The 14,201-nt window shown below is 41.3% G+C and overlaps 5 protein-coding genes across 11 annotated transcripts; 3 read left to right on the forward strand and 2 right to left on the reverse strand.

Annotated features, from left to right (window-relative positions):
* Nucleotides 1-209: 209 nt before the first annotated feature.
* On the forward strand, nucleotides 210-5,319 carry LOC143375554 (uncharacterized). Of its 5 annotated transcripts, none has more exons than XM_076824786.1 (8): nucleotides 210-531; nucleotides 1,534-1,963; nucleotides 2,047-2,280; nucleotides 2,354-2,625; nucleotides 2,705-2,863; nucleotides 2,953-3,166; nucleotides 3,240-4,470; nucleotides 4,756-5,319. In XM_076824786.1, the coding sequence occupies exons 2-7, from the start codon at nucleotides 1,575-1,577 to the stop codon at nucleotides 4,276-4,278; spliced, it is 2,307 nt and encodes a 768-aa protein (XP_076680901.1). In that variant the 5' UTR covers nucleotides 210-531; nucleotides 1,534-1,574; the 3' UTR covers nucleotides 4,279-4,470; nucleotides 4,756-5,319. The 5 variants fall into 5 exon arrangements, with proteins under 5 accessions (XP_076680901.1, XP_076680900.1, XP_076680897.1 ...); XM_076824785.1 differs by lacking the exon at nucleotides 210-531 and adding an exon at nucleotides 548-667; XM_076824782.1 differs by lacking the exon at nucleotides 210-531 and adding an exon at nucleotides 553-676.
* A 60-nt stretch (nucleotides 5,320-5,379) lies between these two features.
* LOC143375564 (putative dimethyladenosine transferase) lies at nucleotides 5,380-6,987 on the reverse strand. Its single transcript, XM_076824810.1, has 5 exons — nucleotides 6,902-6,987; nucleotides 6,276-6,642; nucleotides 5,809-6,154; nucleotides 5,636-5,742; nucleotides 5,380-5,524 (listed from the first exon to the last, which is right to left on the reverse strand). Exons 1-5 carry the CDS (start codon nucleotides 6,957-6,959, stop codon nucleotides 5,482-5,484), a joined length of 921 nt encoding a protein of 306 aa, XP_076680925.1. The 5' UTR covers nucleotides 6,960-6,987; the 3' UTR covers nucleotides 5,380-5,481.
* Nucleotides 6,988-7,627: 640 nt separating this feature from the next.
* Rassf8 (ras association domain-containing protein 8) lies at nucleotides 7,628-10,966 on the forward strand. Of its 3 annotated transcripts, none has more exons than XM_076824793.1 (9): nucleotides 7,628-7,748; nucleotides 7,843-7,953; nucleotides 8,028-8,339; nucleotides 8,408-8,767; nucleotides 8,842-9,003; nucleotides 9,077-9,193; nucleotides 9,267-9,406; nucleotides 9,484-9,791; nucleotides 9,864-10,966. In XM_076824793.1, the coding sequence occupies exons 1-9, from the start codon at nucleotides 7,677-7,679 to the stop codon at nucleotides 9,962-9,964; spliced, it is 1,683 nt and encodes a 560-aa protein (XP_076680908.1). In that variant the 5' UTR covers nucleotides 7,628-7,676; the 3' UTR covers nucleotides 9,965-10,966. The 3 variants fall into 3 exon arrangements, with proteins under 3 accessions (XP_076680908.1, XP_076680910.1, XP_076680909.1); XM_076824795.1 differs by having other exon boundaries at nucleotides 8,851-9,003; XM_076824794.1 differs by having other exon boundaries at nucleotides 8,414-8,767.
* A 126-nt stretch (nucleotides 10,967-11,092) lies between these two features.
* Rfc38 (replication factor C subunit RfC38) lies at nucleotides 11,093-12,858 on the forward strand. The gene is made up of 5 exons (XM_076824860.1): nucleotides 11,093-11,418; nucleotides 11,550-11,687; nucleotides 11,775-11,940; nucleotides 12,026-12,344; nucleotides 12,416-12,858. Exons 1-5 carry the CDS (start codon nucleotides 11,332-11,334, stop codon nucleotides 12,771-12,773), a joined length of 1,068 nt encoding a protein of 355 aa, XP_076680975.1. The 5' UTR covers nucleotides 11,093-11,331; the 3' UTR covers nucleotides 12,774-12,858.
* Nucleotides 12,750-14,105, reverse strand: LOC143375581 (succinate dehydrogenase cytochrome b560 subunit, mitochondrial). The gene is made up of 5 exons (XM_076824854.1): nucleotides 13,990-14,105; nucleotides 13,858-13,914; nucleotides 13,433-13,632; nucleotides 13,214-13,356; nucleotides 12,750-13,139 (listed from the first exon to the last, which is right to left on the reverse strand). Exons 1-5 carry the CDS (start codon nucleotides 14,007-14,009, stop codon nucleotides 13,035-13,037), a joined length of 525 nt encoding a protein of 174 aa, XP_076680969.1. The 5' UTR covers nucleotides 14,010-14,105; the 3' UTR covers nucleotides 12,750-13,034.
* Nucleotides 14,106-14,201: the final 96 nt, after the last annotated feature.

A 14,201-nucleotide genomic window follows, 5' to 3' on the forward strand; every position in this document is an offset into this window, starting at 1 on the left:
TAACTGTTGAATCCGATTCTCCGCTCTGTCGGTAAGATAGAGAATGACATTGAAATGGTAAAAAAAAAATTTTCGAGTCGCCAAAAATCCTTCTCGCAAACGTTATTTTTATGCAAAATGAAGCTATTTGCAAAATTTCAGCCCAATCGGGTTTGACCGGTTTTCGGAAGTATAGCCAATATCCATACAGTCTGCTGAAATCAGTGGAAAATAGCCTGTAAATATAACGACGGAATGTATCAGGAGTGTATGAACGATGGGGACCTGTGCACTACTCTTTTCCAATCAAGTATTCGAAAGCAAAGGTTCCGTTCCAGACAGTTCCAGACGTATGCCTAGAAACAGTAGAAGTCGAGAAATGGAGATTACACACGATGCATGGAATATCTTTGAATAAATACGATCGAATGTTAATATACGCAACAGGACGCAACAGATGCATAATTCAGCTTCGTCACTTGCTCAAATACTAAACACCGAAACGTTGGCTGCCCCGTTCCTTACTGCCATTAAGTTAGCCGATACAGTTCAGTAAGTTAACAGAAGTTTACACAGCGGTTTGTTTATTATTACTGACCGCAGCGTCATGAACCGATAACACAATATGTGAATAAACGGCGTTAACAATCAGCGTCCGTGAATAGGAAAAGTGACAGTGCGATCTGAAGTAATGGGTGTAAGTTTAACCAGATGCCAGCGCGTGCCCCGTGTATCATCTTGCGCGCCCTAGGAATTTTTCACTCGGTGCACCACTGGCTACAATAATTCTTACCTTCGTTTAATATCTGTCTCATTCATTGCATTATGCTACGTGATGCTACGCCAGTTTCCGCTTTGTGATCATGGGCTTCTGTGAGAGTATTTTTTCTCAAAAAAGATAGCTTTGTCAAGACACTAATTGTTCCCCGTATTGGAGCCGATATCTGGCGTTCTCCTCTCGGCTTTCTAAAGGTAAGATGCCGTATCAATCGAGCTGCATGATTTACGAGGAAAAAAAATAATGGCATCGATAATCGATAACAAGTTGAATAAAATGGAAACACAGCGATTATCAAGCAGCATTACAGCGCGCTATGTCCCCTCCGCGTGACGTGTGTTTTTCCGAGAAGAAGCAGACTCCGAGAAGCTTACCCAATCTTCTCGTTACCCGTCCGCCTTTAGGTGCCAGTGTTCTCCCGTGTTCTAGTTAACGATTATGACAGATTCACTTCGGCTAAGACGTAAATATCGTAGCACTGTTTATATTCTGCGCCGCATCTGCATTATCTATTATTTCATTGACATCCTGCAGACTACATTTTCCAACTATTATTAAGCTTCTTGCGACGTATTTTTTGCAGCAGGATGCTCAAAAGTGGGCGACTTTTTAATGCAAAGCTTACCATGTAAATTGTCTTACATCAGTGTCACGATGCATTTTTAATGAACAAATGAACTTACGAAGGCACATATATTTACATAAACATTGCAACGCGTCTAAAGTCTTGTCATTTTCTGTCTCATTTTAACGAAAGATTATGCGATATGTTCCAGGACAATTCCTTTTGATGGATGGACAAATACATTAGCTTATAATGGAGGGTCCGTTAGAAGTAAAAGATTCCGTGACGGGTACGGAAGAACCGATTAAGTCGGAGGCACCTGTGCAGAATCCAGATAGCAGCGATCGGAGTGATGGCGCAGTGTCGCCACCCCCGAATTGTAGCATTTGCTTAGGCAAGCTGGTGAACACATCGTTCACGGACAGCTGCCTTCATCAGTTTTGCTTTACATGTCTGCTTCAGTGGTCTAAGATAAAAACTGAGTGCCCCTTGTGCAAGCAGACATTCAAGTCTATCATACACAATGTTAGATCGGAAGAAGATTACGATCAGTACCATGTGCCTAGAGAGTTGGCTACCCTGGATCTGAATTTCGAGCTCGGACATCCAGTGGACACCATTGGACACCGTTTCCATTACAGGTATCGCGTTGAACTTTAATCTTGGATCAGAGCTCGATGTATTCGATTTTCCCGAGAAATAAAAAATAATGCGATGGTTTTAGAACAACTATGATAGGACATCAGCGACGTCCAACCGACGTAGTGCTTAATCCGGAGCAGGTTGCAAGAAGAGAACAATTGCCGAGCATAGCCCCGCAAGTTCCGATAGGAGAGCGTTTACGTAGACGATCGAATACGGCTGATTATCGCCGCACCATTTACAGGCTTGGAATTTGGGCCACTGCGTTGCGCGACGTGTTCGGCCGTTTCCGTGAATGCAGCGCTGATTTCTATCGGTTAGTCGGCACTCGCCTATTTCTCGCTGAGAAAATCACTCGCCGATGACGCAGTGTTCATTTTAATTTGTAGAAGAGAGCCAAGGGAACTAAATCGACTTATACCGTGGTTAAATCGGGAGTTACAAGTGTTACTTAATAACAACGCTTCGCATGTCGCATATGTACTGAGACTTATATTGGACGCTCTTACTCAGTATGATATTAGAAGCCCTGAGTTTCGAGATCTAGTACGTCCGCATTTCGGCACGTTCACGGATCACTTTGTACACGAGCTGCTCAACTATGCGCAAAGTAGCTTCGATTTAGTTGGGTACGATCAGTCCGTGACGTACTTACCCCAAGGTATGCGGTCTCATTGCAATTATTCAGAGCTATGGTTTATGTATGCTTCGTACAGAATAATTGATTGTATTTATTGTAGGTTTGTCAGGTGAATATGTATCAAATATTGTCTCGCCTGCATCGAGCAGTAGTAGTACTAGTTCTGACGATTCGGATGTTCGAGTTCTGGACGAAGCAATCGATCTCAGAATGAACGCCGTGATGCCAAGCGTGGGGCCTCACACGATCGGTGTGCCCGGTGAGCTTTGGTTTCTTTATACATTCTATTTTCCATGCAAGTGGAGATAGAGCTTCGAGCAATCCGCTTTCAAAAATCTTTTCGATTAGGCCCCAGCACAGTGGGACAAACGTTCCAGCTAGATATACCGTACAATGTACCGGACGTGCTGACTATTTCCTCTGATTCCTCGACGTCAGACTATGAGTGCGAGGTGATCGGTTACGTGAAGCCTCGCCACGAAAGAACACCGGAAATCATAGAATTGGTGTCCTCGGATCCTGAGGAAATCAATGTTTCTCAAGTATCAAACGACAATGCACAGTAAGTAGCAGCGTATCACCTTTGAAGACCGCAATTTCCAATCGAGATAAATACCGTTGAATGTTTCTGCTAGATCTTCCATGCCTGTTTTTTATGCTGATAACACCCAGCCGAGCACGTCTCACGTCATTAAAAAGAGAGAGTCATCTTCTTCGTCCACGGAGAGCGATTCCGACTCGCACAGCGATTACACTTGCAGAAGGAGCAGAAAGTATCAAAGTCGCGCTAGGAAATCGAAGAAAAGCACAAGCACTAAGAGACGGAATCGCTCTATTGAGGCGAGGACCCGTAATCGGGCCAGCAGGAACTTGTCCAGCTCCGGGGAGAGTGATTCCAGGAAAAGGGGAACCAGAAGAAATGCTCAGCGCACGATGAAGAAGAAATTGAGCCGCAGCAGCGGCTCTAGTTCCCGCGAAACCGATTCGAAGACGGTAGACGAGAAGAAATCCAGGAGCCTGCAGTATTCCGTGAAGGGGACCGTGCGCGTTCGCAAAGACTTGATTAAGAAAGAAACTCGGTACACCGACAACGAATCGTTCAGCAGCGACAGCAGCAGCGAGTCCGACGAGAACATTAATTCAAAGCCTCGCACCATACGGAAATCGAAAAGAAAGTACACCACCAGCTCGAGTGATTTCGACACGGACAGAAGCGAACGAGCAACGAGAACGAGGGGCAAAACGAGACAAGCGTTGGACATGAAGGATGCTCATCGAAAAGAATCAAGATACAAGGACAATCGACAATCTATGTCTAGAAGTAGCAGCGCGTCGTCGTACGCGTCGCAGGCAGAGAAGAGCAGCTGCAAGCGACGCGAGCCTCAACGAGAATCCAACGACGACGGCAGCAGCTCGATAAACAGGATTATATCGAGGAAAAACCGTGAATCAAGATGTAAGGCGAAGGGGGCTATTCTAAGTACCTCGTCGGACTCGGATGAAGATCATTATCGATCGCACAGCCAGTGTAGCAATTATTCGAGTAAATCTTACACGCATAAGAAGAAGTCGAAGCATAAAGATAGACGCAAAAGCAAGAAAAGGAAACGGTCCAGCAGTCGAACGTATAGTTTATCGATTCGATCACGATTGACTCGGCGACATCCTGTTTAAAAGTTTAAATGTACGCGACATTGACATTCCGATTCGAAGAATGGTTCGAAATAGATGAAAACTAAAGAGAAACGTTTTAAGCTCCCGGAGAAGCGGAGTCGAAGGAGATCTCAGGGTAACACCAAATCAAAATCGATGAAATAAGAGAGAACGGCGACGCGATTCGATCGTTGATTAGCTCGAACTCTGAATGTGTTACTGGCGATACCATTTAACCTTCGGTTGTCACACTGGGTCAAATTGACCCTGCAATTCTTTAAGCAAAGAACTTTTTGTCGCAACTCTTATTGCTTCAAATTTTTTTTAAGCATGATGATACTTTAAATGGCAATTTTCAACGATGGGCATATATTCTACAATGTTCAAACTTTATCTCAGAATTTTTAAGACTTAATTTAACAAATAGTTTTTAAATAACTGATTGAAAATTGGCAGGGTCAAATTGACCCAGTGTGACAACGACGTTCGAAAAAGTAGGTGTGACATCCGAGGGTTAACTGGAAATTTCTGACTTCTTTTCGCGCGATCACGCGCGCATAAACTATACACAACGACGAAGAATGACGAACTTGTATTAGTTCTTCGCGGTTTAGAATCCATGGACCATGGACAGAGAAACATAGGGCATCATAAGAAATATGCATTCGTATTGTTTCATTCCTTTGCTTTCTGAATGAAAATGGCTTCCACTTGTGTTGTAAAACGACATATATAAAGACTCTGTATAAAAGTTCGGACCTTAATTAATAGATTTTCCTATTTATAATTATTTCTTGGGTGTATATTACTTGGATGGAAAAAAGGCTACCCGGATTCAATGTTGAAAATTTGGATGATATATGAAAGAAGGCAAAGCGTATTCTATGCGTTGAAAGTAATAATGAGCACGTTATCTCGCTATTATCTTCGACAACGGACAGCAAACTTGGGTATATTTCTTTACGACCTGGATTCCCAAAGAATGTTTGTAAATATACATGTATCTTATAATTATACACGTTATATTATAAATCACGAAAATAACTGTCTTATAACACGCAATACTGATTTTATCTTCTTTCTCACGCTATTACATATTTCTAACATTAGCGATTGAGATACTAATGTTTAACTGTTTAGAAGACCTTTCTTTTCATAAATGCTGTATATTTATTTTATTACGTAATATATATATATTTCTTTTTACATAATTCAGAGCCTGGGTTACGCAAAATGCACTCCCTGTGCATTGAATGCGCGTAGAAGACTAAAACAAACGTTTCGATATAAAATGAAGTTTAGTTACAGCGGACAACAATACGTAAGAATGCCTCTACAGCCCATTTCAAATTAAGCACGAGTGTAATATTCGTTATACCTGATAAAGTCATCCATGTCCATCGTCCTAGCACGCTTATCATCGGCAGCCATTTTGTGCAAAATATCATACACCATTTCCTTCATGTCGAATCCTTCCGGCACTGCCTAGATACGAAAACAAAATTTTTAAGTACCCAAAAGCATTTGCTCTGTACCTCTAAGATTATTTACCTTGTCGTTCAGACTACAATGAAGTCTATAATTTTTCTCCAACATTGTTATCACGGCGGTTTGCTTGAACGCTGCAGCCAGCGTTTTATTTTTTCTCACAAATGCGATTCTCGTCAAGCCATCCCATTCCTGATAGTTAATCGGGGGTGGTGGATTACGTGGTTCTATTCTGACTACGTTCGATTCCACTTTTGGCGGCGGCCTAAAGTTATTCTTTCCTACTTTCATCAGCATGTCTACCCTCGCTAACAGTTGAGTGTTTACGCTCAGGCGACAATACAATTTATCGCCTGGCTTTGCTACCAAACGCTCGGCGAATTCTCTTTGAAACATAAGTACGGCGCATCTGTAGAAAATAAGGTGCTGGTCAGGCACATCTCCACTCAGGTTTCTCACACGTTGAAAATCAGCGCTACGCTTCTGTGATCAATTTTGCAGAAAATGATCAAACCCTTGGAGTAAATTACCTGAACAGTGGTCTGTGTAGGAGTAATTTAAAGACTAAGGGAGATGATATTTGATATGGTATATTGGCAATGCACAAGTCAAAGAACGGCATGTCTGTCTTTAAAACGTCCCCTATCATAATCTGCAACTTCGCCTGGTACGGCGTACCTTGTACACGCTTCTGTAACTCAGCCACCATCCTAGTATCCACCTCGCAGGCTATTACTTTCTTGGCTTTGTCCAATAATTTCACAGTCATGTTACCAGTGCCGGGGCCTATTTCTAACACAACGTCCGTCGGCCTGACAGCAGCCTTCTCTACCATACTTTGAATTATAAGTGGATTTTTCAAAATGTGTTGTCCAATATCCGTATTGAATAAGATACCTGGCGCGATTAAATCAATGAAATTAAACTAAACATAGGAGCACATATTTATTCAGATAACTTAATGTACAATCTCATCTGGTTAGCATAATATATAAATTACTTTATAATTTACTAGTATAATACTAGCGTACATTTTCATAAAATCTGAGAACGAAGCTGGGCGAAATATTAACTTTGTGCAGTAGAAACTAACCCCAGCTCCATTGCAGAAAGTTATTTAACCGCAACTGAAAAAGCTATTGTCTATATCTCGTACCCTGCTTCGCGACTTCTTTGTGAACGCGAGACAGCTTCTTCGCGCGTACCTTCGGCATTTTGCTAGCACTGTTATTACTTCGCCTTCTGTAATATATAAAAAGGCACTGTTGAAGACAGGAATACAGAAACCATCAGGTATCAACAGCAGGCATCAAATTCTTGTGTTGAATAGATCGTAGTACGGAAGGATTAATGGATTTCTGCATCAGCTCCCTCTTATGCAGCAGAGGGGAATTAAAATCTGGCGTACTTTCAATTACTGACTGCTTCTCGATTAATAGCTGATTACCATTGGGAATTAAGTAAACAGCTGGGCTCTGGAACGTATGAAATGTATCCGTTAAGATATACGATAAAAATGCACCCGTTCCGCGATGGTGCGCAACGATTGGCCACTGATTACAGAGGCACGAGCTCTTAACAGTGCAGGCGTAACACTGCTATCACGGAAAGGTAGGGAAAAGCGTTTGCCTGTCTTCTGCATTATCATGGACGTAAATCTGTCATCCCGATAATTGCACGTTACAGGTTACAGGCGACGGGCTCGCGGCGTAACGTTATTTCAAGCTTTTAAGAGGAATCGCTGCCTGACAAGACTCATGAACGGTCGTTAGGTAAGCTGGCATAACGATCGGATGGTTTCCTTCGCGCACAAAGCTCGCGGAGCTCGGGGGATAATTTGAATTCAAGCCTGACGAAGTGATCTGTAATGTTTCAGTATCACGATTCTGCGATGCAATTATCTAATCTTGGAAGTATTAACTGGTGACGTTATGGAGCTGAAAGTATGGGTGGAGGGTATACAGCGTATTGTGTGTGGCGTTACAGAAACCACTACGTGTCAGGTGAGCATCGCTTCTTTAAATATGGTTGTTAAATTAGATGATGTGATTCTGTAGAAGCACAGAGATTCTGTGTTTACGCGAAATTAACTTTCAGGATGTAGTATACGCTCTAGCCCATGCTACTGGACAAACAGGTAGATTTACTTTAGTGGAAAGATGGAGGACCAACGAGCGCCTCTTAGCTCCCTATGAAAATCCTCTGAAGGTACTGGTATAAGTAATTCGGCCTCGTGCCAATGATTGGTAACTTTTATGTAACAATGTGATTTGTTCTACAAGATTTTGATGAAATGGGGAGAGTACTCTTCGGAAGTACAGTTGATCCTAAGACGCTCTACACCAGAGGGCAATAAGGGCCCTAGTTCGTTAGGATCTCGTTTAAACCATGGTCCACGATTGAACGGCATTGTAGGCTCTGGATTGGATCATGCGACGACGGTCAGCAGCGGTCAAGATGATACCAAGAGCACCATGACAGCTCAGAGTTCCGATTTCGATGATTTACAAGGATGCCTCGATAGAAATCGTGACACCAGAAAGTCATTAACGTTCGGAGGACTGCACGGGAATGTGATGGAGAATAATACAGATGTAAATAAGTTTCAGATCTTTTACAGTTTTACGAATCAATCATGCGATATCTCGTCCTCATGTTTTAGATTCAGATGGAGAATGTTGCCATAGTTCAACCTACACCTCATTTAAAGAATAAGGATTTGAACATAAGAAAAAACATACAAAAACCAGCTCAGTCCCCTACTCGTGCTAGTAGCAGTGAAAGTAACACGCATATATCGCAAAAGAAAGTGCGCGAGGTTCCCCCCTACAGGGATCCCCCGGGTCCTGCTTCGCCGCCTCTTCGAACTTTACCTCCTTACAGGGATCCTCCACCGCCGAATTTAAATAGCCCTGGGAGATCACAGTTTCAATCTAGTACAAATGCTGGGAGCCCTCATACTCATAAAGAGGATCAACCCTCTTCTAGTAATTCCATCAAGTTAAAGAGAAATCTCATTCAGGTTCTACAGATAGTTCTTTGATTACATATACAGGTTGCTCTCACACGAAATTGTAATCTGCTTTGTCTGCTCAGGAATTTCAGGACACAAAGGGACAGATTCCATCTGTAAATCAGTTATCCGGTCAGACACAAAACATGGTCACCGATGCTTACACTCAACGATACGTTGAACTTATCAGACTAGTCAACAAGCAACGTGATACAATTAGCGCCCAGCAAGCAGACCTTACTAAAGTATGATAGGACGTAATCTTCGTTTTAAATCAAGAGAAACGTGTACGAAATACTATTAATTAACTGTTTCTAGTTCGACGCTGAAATATTATATTGGGAAACTAAGAACAGGGAGCAAATGCATCAGATGGACTTTATTTCTCAGGAAGTAAATCGTATGGAATCTACAGGTCGGCTTATCGAAGAACAGGCATGTATTTTAAACAGGACTAGGATAGCTCTTGCAATTAGTATGCTTGTACTAAGATTTACTGTCTCTATAGCTGAAGGAACTGGCACATGTGGAAGAGGAGAGTGAAATAGTCAGGCAACAAGAAAAAACGTTGAAGTCGGAGATTACTTTGCTAAGATCGAAGCTTGCGAATTGCGAAACCGAGTTACTTCAGTGCAAAAATAAAATCAGGTAAAGAAGATACTGAATCAGACTTTCGAGTAACTAAATACACAACGCGGTATTAATTTCTTCTTTTCGCGCTGTAGATTAGTCATGGAAGAGCTCGCTATAGAACAGCACAACATAAGTCGTGAAACGGACGAGAGACAAATAATGGAACGTAAGATCATTAGCGAGGTTGAGCATCTTCAAAATGAAGTGGAACAAGCTAAACGCTCTGCCGAGCTGGCTTCGCAGTGCGCGGAATCGTTGAAGCTCGAAGTGGTGAATCTGGAATCGGCGATCGTCGAGAAGAAGTTGCAAGTGGAACGTTTGGTAGCTGACATGAAGGAGGCGAACCTACAAAGTCTAGCCGTTGCTTGCCAAGACGAGCAGGTCAAGTCGTTGCTAGAAGGTACTTGAATTTAACTTAACACACTAATCGAAAGACTCACTGACTTACCAATGCTGTTTGCGTGTAACTTAGGTGCTCACAAGCCTGGCAGTACGCGTAAAATGATAGGCTCCCCGAGGCAATTAGAAACTGCAGTACCTACGAGTAAAAATCCACACGGCGTTTGGGTATAATATTATTAATTCGATGTACCGTGGGCATACCGAATCTAATATCTCACATTCTCGATGCAGCGAACACAGCTAAACGTTTCATGTAGGGACACGAATGCTACATGTACACTTAGTAGGGAACGACGTAAGTAAAGGAAATATTTTACTCTCGTGTCGTTCGCGAACGCAAGCTATACCCGTTTGTTTCATCCACTGGCCATATAATTTTTCAGTAAACTTAGCCGTAAGCGTTAACTATAATAATGATCCTAAACACATCTGGTGTGTATAAAGACCGATAGATATCAGACAATACATGTATCCAAAGTATTAGAAATACGGATCGTGCGACGCGCTCGCGTCGAATAACTTTAGGATCTATAAGCCGTTGCAAGCTTCATGGAACAATTACTCGATATAAGATTATATATTTTCTATAATCAAAATAATTCTGTGAATTAAGAGAGCATTTACACAACTGGTGCACTATACAGTCGGAATACAAACGCAATACGTATACCATATGTATTAATCTTGTACATATCGTTGAAAGTATGTGATAACGAAGTCTGAAACACATTATCGATCACTGTCTAGTTTGCATAGCTTGCATTTTCACGTATTTAAGAAGGCGTCTTCTTAAACTCCATTCCAAGATCAAGGTCTAGTTACATTCACCGATTAAAAGGAACGTTTTGCTTCGTTTTAGATAGAATATTAGAGTTAACTTTCATTGTTCTGTACATTAATCATCGACGCGCATCGTTAGAACAATATCCACCCACTGCCATTATTATTAGCGGATAATTTTTAAAATACAATAATTTAGATTATTTCGTGTGTTACTTCATTTTTATACAAAACATATGTACTTTTTAGTATGCAATCATTTCGGTGCGGACAGCACCGATCTGTTTCTTACAATGATTTTATTGTATCTACCAAAGTGTGTTGGCTTTTGACGAAAGAGCAAGCACTTATTGTATAATGCGACATACAAAATAAATGTTAAGATCGATTAAATCTGTGCGTCCTGCCGATCCCAGTCTCTTAATTTATAAGTTGCATGGGGTAAATACGACAGATATGTAGATCAATGGAATCGTAAAGAACGTTTTTAAGTAGTTGGGCTTGAAATTTCGCGCGTTTTTTTTAGACCCGTGTTTACTACTTGGATAAGGCAGCGGATGCCGGTACTTTTAGGTTTAAGTATACAAACATTTATGTGTATAAATAATTGAATGGAGTATTGTATATTTATATGTTACGAATCTGCAATACATAAATGTGACATTACGACCTGGTGCCATTTACGATCAATCATTTGCGAAGTCGCAAAATAAGTAAAATCTCCGCAACATTTAAGAGTCAAAAGTATTTGCGGCAGAATGAGCCTTTGGGTCGACAAATATCGCCCAACAACCCTTGGGAAATTAGATTATCACAAGGAACAGGCAGAATATTTAAAAAATATGGTAAATACGTGTGTAAGGACATATGTAAATTGAACGAGAGGTTATAGGAAAAAGGGCGCCATTATTTGGTATTACACTATGTAATTGTAAAGAACCTTTCTTATTTCATTAATTTGAGCATACAATTACAGGTACAAATGGGAGACTTCCCACATTTATTGGTATATGGACCACCAGGCGCAGGAAAGAAGACTCGTATAATGTGTATCATAAAAGAGTTATACGGGAATGGAGCTGAGAGGCTCAGGATGGAAACTATGAATTTCGAGGCACGTGTTTCTCGTTACTTTGAGGGAAACGCTCATTTCTCTGCTATTTCTTTTCTGCAGAAAGCTGACTTCTCTTTCATGTTTCAGACCCCATCCAAAAAGAAACTAGAAATAACAACGATCAGCAGTAACTATCACATAGAAGTAAACCCGAGTGATGTGGGGATATACGATAGAGTTGTTGTAATGGACTTGGTGAAAACAACTGCTCAAACTCATCAGATAGATTCGAGTGGGCAAAGGGAATTTAAAGGTGAATACCGAAAGTTACAGTAAGATGTATTTTATTACTCAGATTTCTGTACTGTCCTTTAACAATAACAATAATCTACGCTTAGTGGTACTGCTAACTAACGTCGATCAGCTTACCAAAGACGCGCAACACGCCCTTAGAAGAACAATGGAAAAGTATGTTGCTACGTGCAGGCTAATACTTTGCGCGAATTCAACGTCCCGTGTTTTGCCGGCTATTCGATCGCGATGTTTAGGGATTAGAGTGCCAGCTCCATCGGTGTCTGATATAACAAATATATTGCATTCCGTTTGCAAACGCGAAGGTTTAACTCTGCCCGATGAACTAGCTGTTAGATTGGCCGAAACTAGCGGTAGGAATCTTAGACGAGCAATATTGATGATCGAGGCTTGTAAAGTCGAACAGTAAGTACATTTATATAAGTGTGCAAGCTCGGGCAAATTAAAGAACGCATAAGCTGACTTCGAATTTCTAGGTATCCATTTACCAGCGATCAAAAGATCACCGAACCAGACTGGCAAGTGTACATTCGTAATACGGCCAGTATGATGGTTAGCGAGCAGAGCCCGAAGAAGCTTCTCGAAATACGGAACAGACTTTACGAGCTACTGACGCACGCTATACCGTGCGATTTAATATTTAAAGGGCTTTTACAGGAGTGTATAAAGAACTGTGATCTTCAGCTGAAAATCGAGATTGCGACAGTCGCGGCAGAGTACGAGCACAAAATGCATCGCGGGTCGAAGCCAATCTTTCATTTAGAAGCCTTCGTCGCTCGATTTATGGCGATTTATAAAAAATTCATCGACTCGTCTCTCGAGGGTTTTGATTGATATATTTATTCGTACATTTGATCGTGCTAAAGGTATAATTACTCGAGAACATAAATAAATTTTTTTAAATAATTTATCGCACACATCTCTAAATTGTTTTTAGCATTCGTCGACGACAAAGTAACGGACGATAATCTCTAGCGTGTCGTTTTATTCTATATTTAATACAGTTCGCAAAGTACAAAGATGCCCACTTATCGGTCTCGTAGTACGTGTAATTTTCAACGGAAATTGTATCGCGACGAAGCGATGCAATTGAACTTACAATGAAGCAAGAATAACAGCTGCAACCGCAGATAATCCTAGTACCACATACCCAGTGCTGTACACTTCTTTGATCGAAAGGAACAATCCAACATCCCAAGACTGTAAATTGTAACATGTGTTTAGGTAAAAGAATACAGAGAGTCTATCTATAACGCCGATATGTAAAACCGTACCAAGTGGCGAAAGCCGTTAAGAGTGTGGTACGAAGCAGGAAGAGCCAACAGAATTTTTCCCACGAACAGAACGGGACCGGGAAGGCCTAAATTTTGAACCATTTCGATGAGGCAAGGAATGCCTCCAGGTATAACCAGAGTTCCTGTAAAAAATGGAGCAAATCGTTTAAAATTAGCTTCCTCCATTTCCGGTCTGGGTGAGTAAAATGTTGATCTTACCTAGACCGAGCGCCATAGCATAAGTTGATAATATTATGCCTGTCGTGCGATGCGTTACGGAAAGAACAGACGTCAATTGGATTTGGTAAATAGTCAAGTGCGGTGACATGGGTCTTTTGAGGCGCATATTCTTGTCATCGTGAGACTCGCAAACTGCCATTCTCCCGCACAGCGGCTGCGACACGGCGACATTCTGCGGGCTAAAGAATTCATTTCTATAAATGTTTTTTCTAGATTGAAATGTCGCGTGACGTTATAAAGTACTAGTTGCCGGGAATGATTAATATTGTAATTCCAATACGCTCGCAAGCGAAATGACACTCTAGATTTGGGTAGGAATATAAATTATTAGATACGAGGCATGATAAAATTCAAGTGACACTCGGATAAAATAAAAGGGCTACGTATATTATGTAATATGTCACCTGCAAGTGTATAAATTCCGGAAATTACGAAGATCGAAACTCCTTCGGCACAGCAACCTGAAAGAGACCAATGTACACCGTAGGTATTAAATGCGATTTAAAGCAACGAGAAATTAAAGGACAATTCGCTACCTCGTATAGCACAGCGCCATGTTTTTTTATGAGCGCTCTGTATTTTCAACCGCGGATAAACTGACTTTGTAGGCACGCCAAAAAGCGGTAATTATAATTGTTCTTTATGCTTCAAAGAATGTTCAGAAGGCAAGAAGTTTATATTAAAAGTACTCCAATATGTGCTCAGACTGGAAGTATACAGAATTATCAATTTGGTTTGATTTTTATCT

This window comes from Andrena cerasifolii, chromosome 12 (assembly GCF_050908995.1).
Source record: "Andrena cerasifolii isolate SP2316 chromosome 12, iyAndCera1_principal, whole genome shotgun sequence".
NCBI lineage: Eukaryota > Metazoa > Arthropoda > Insecta > Hymenoptera > Andrenidae > Andrena > Andrena cerasifolii.

What these genes read in the sequence shown, in the direction of transcription:
- LOC143375581 (XM_076824854.1), bottom strand. Translation starts at nt 14,009, where the DNA reads ATGGCGCTGTGCTATACGAG. An exon ending in CGGAATTTATACACTTGCAG is followed by an intron (nt 13,633 to 13,857) that starts GTGACATATTAC and finishes TGAATTCTTTAG; the next exon opens with CCCGCAGAATGTCGCCGTGT. An exon ending in TGCTATGGCGCTCGGTCTAG is followed by an intron (nt 13,357 to 13,432) that starts GTAAGATCAACA and finishes CATTTTTTACAG; the next exon opens with GAACTCTGGTTATACCTGGA.
- LOC143375564 (XM_076824810.1), bottom strand. Translation starts at nt 6,959, where the DNA reads ATGCCGAAGGTACGCGCGAAGAAGCTGTCTCGCGTTCACAAAGAAGTC. An exon ending in ATTGTAGTCTGAACGACAAG is followed by an intron (nt 5,743 to 5,808) that starts GTAAATAATCTT and finishes TTTCGTATCTAG; the next exon opens with GCAGTGCCGGAAGGATTCGA. An exon ending in GACATGGATGACTTTATCAG is followed by an intron (nt 5,525 to 5,635) that starts GTATAACGAATA and finishes CGTTTGTTTTAG; the next exon opens with TCTTCTACGCGCATTCAATG.
- Rassf8 (XM_076824793.1), top strand. Translation starts at nt 7,677, where the DNA reads ATGGAGCTGAAAGTATGGGTGGAGGGTATACAGCGTATTGTGTGTGGC. An exon ending in CCTATGAAAATCCTCTGAAG is followed by an intron (nt 7,954 to 8,027) that starts GTACTGGTATAA and finishes TTGTTCTACAAG; the next exon opens with ATTTTGATGAAATGGGGAGA. An exon ending in TAAAGAGAAATCTCATTCAG is followed by an intron (nt 8,768 to 8,841) that starts GTTCTACAGATA and finishes TTGTCTGCTCAG; the next exon opens with GAATTTCAGGACACAAAGGG.
- LOC143375554 (XM_076824786.1), top strand. Translation starts at nt 1,575, where the DNA reads ATGGAGGGTCCGTTAGAAGTAAAAGATTCCGTGACGGGTACGGAAGAA. An exon ending in GGACACCGTTTCCATTACAG is followed by an intron (nt 1,964 to 2,046) that starts GTATCGCGTTGA and finishes CGATGGTTTTAG; the next exon opens with AACAACTATGATAGGACATC. An exon ending in GTATCAAACGACAATGCACA is followed by an intron (nt 3,167 to 3,239) that starts GTAAGTAGCAGC and finishes TGTTTCTGCTAG; the next exon opens with ATCTTCCATGCCTGTTTTTT.
- Rfc38 (XM_076824860.1), top strand. Translation starts at nt 11,332, where the DNA reads ATGAGCCTTTGGGTCGACAAATATCGCCCAACAACCCTTGGGAAATTA. An exon ending in CAGAATATTTAAAAAATATG is followed by an intron (nt 11,419 to 11,549) that starts GTAAATACGTGT and finishes ATACAATTACAG; the next exon opens with GTACAAATGGGAGACTTCCC. An exon ending in TGGGCAAAGGGAATTTAAAG is followed by an intron (nt 11,941 to 12,025) that starts GTGAATACCGAA and finishes ATCTACGCTTAG; the next exon opens with TGGTACTGCTAACTAACGTC.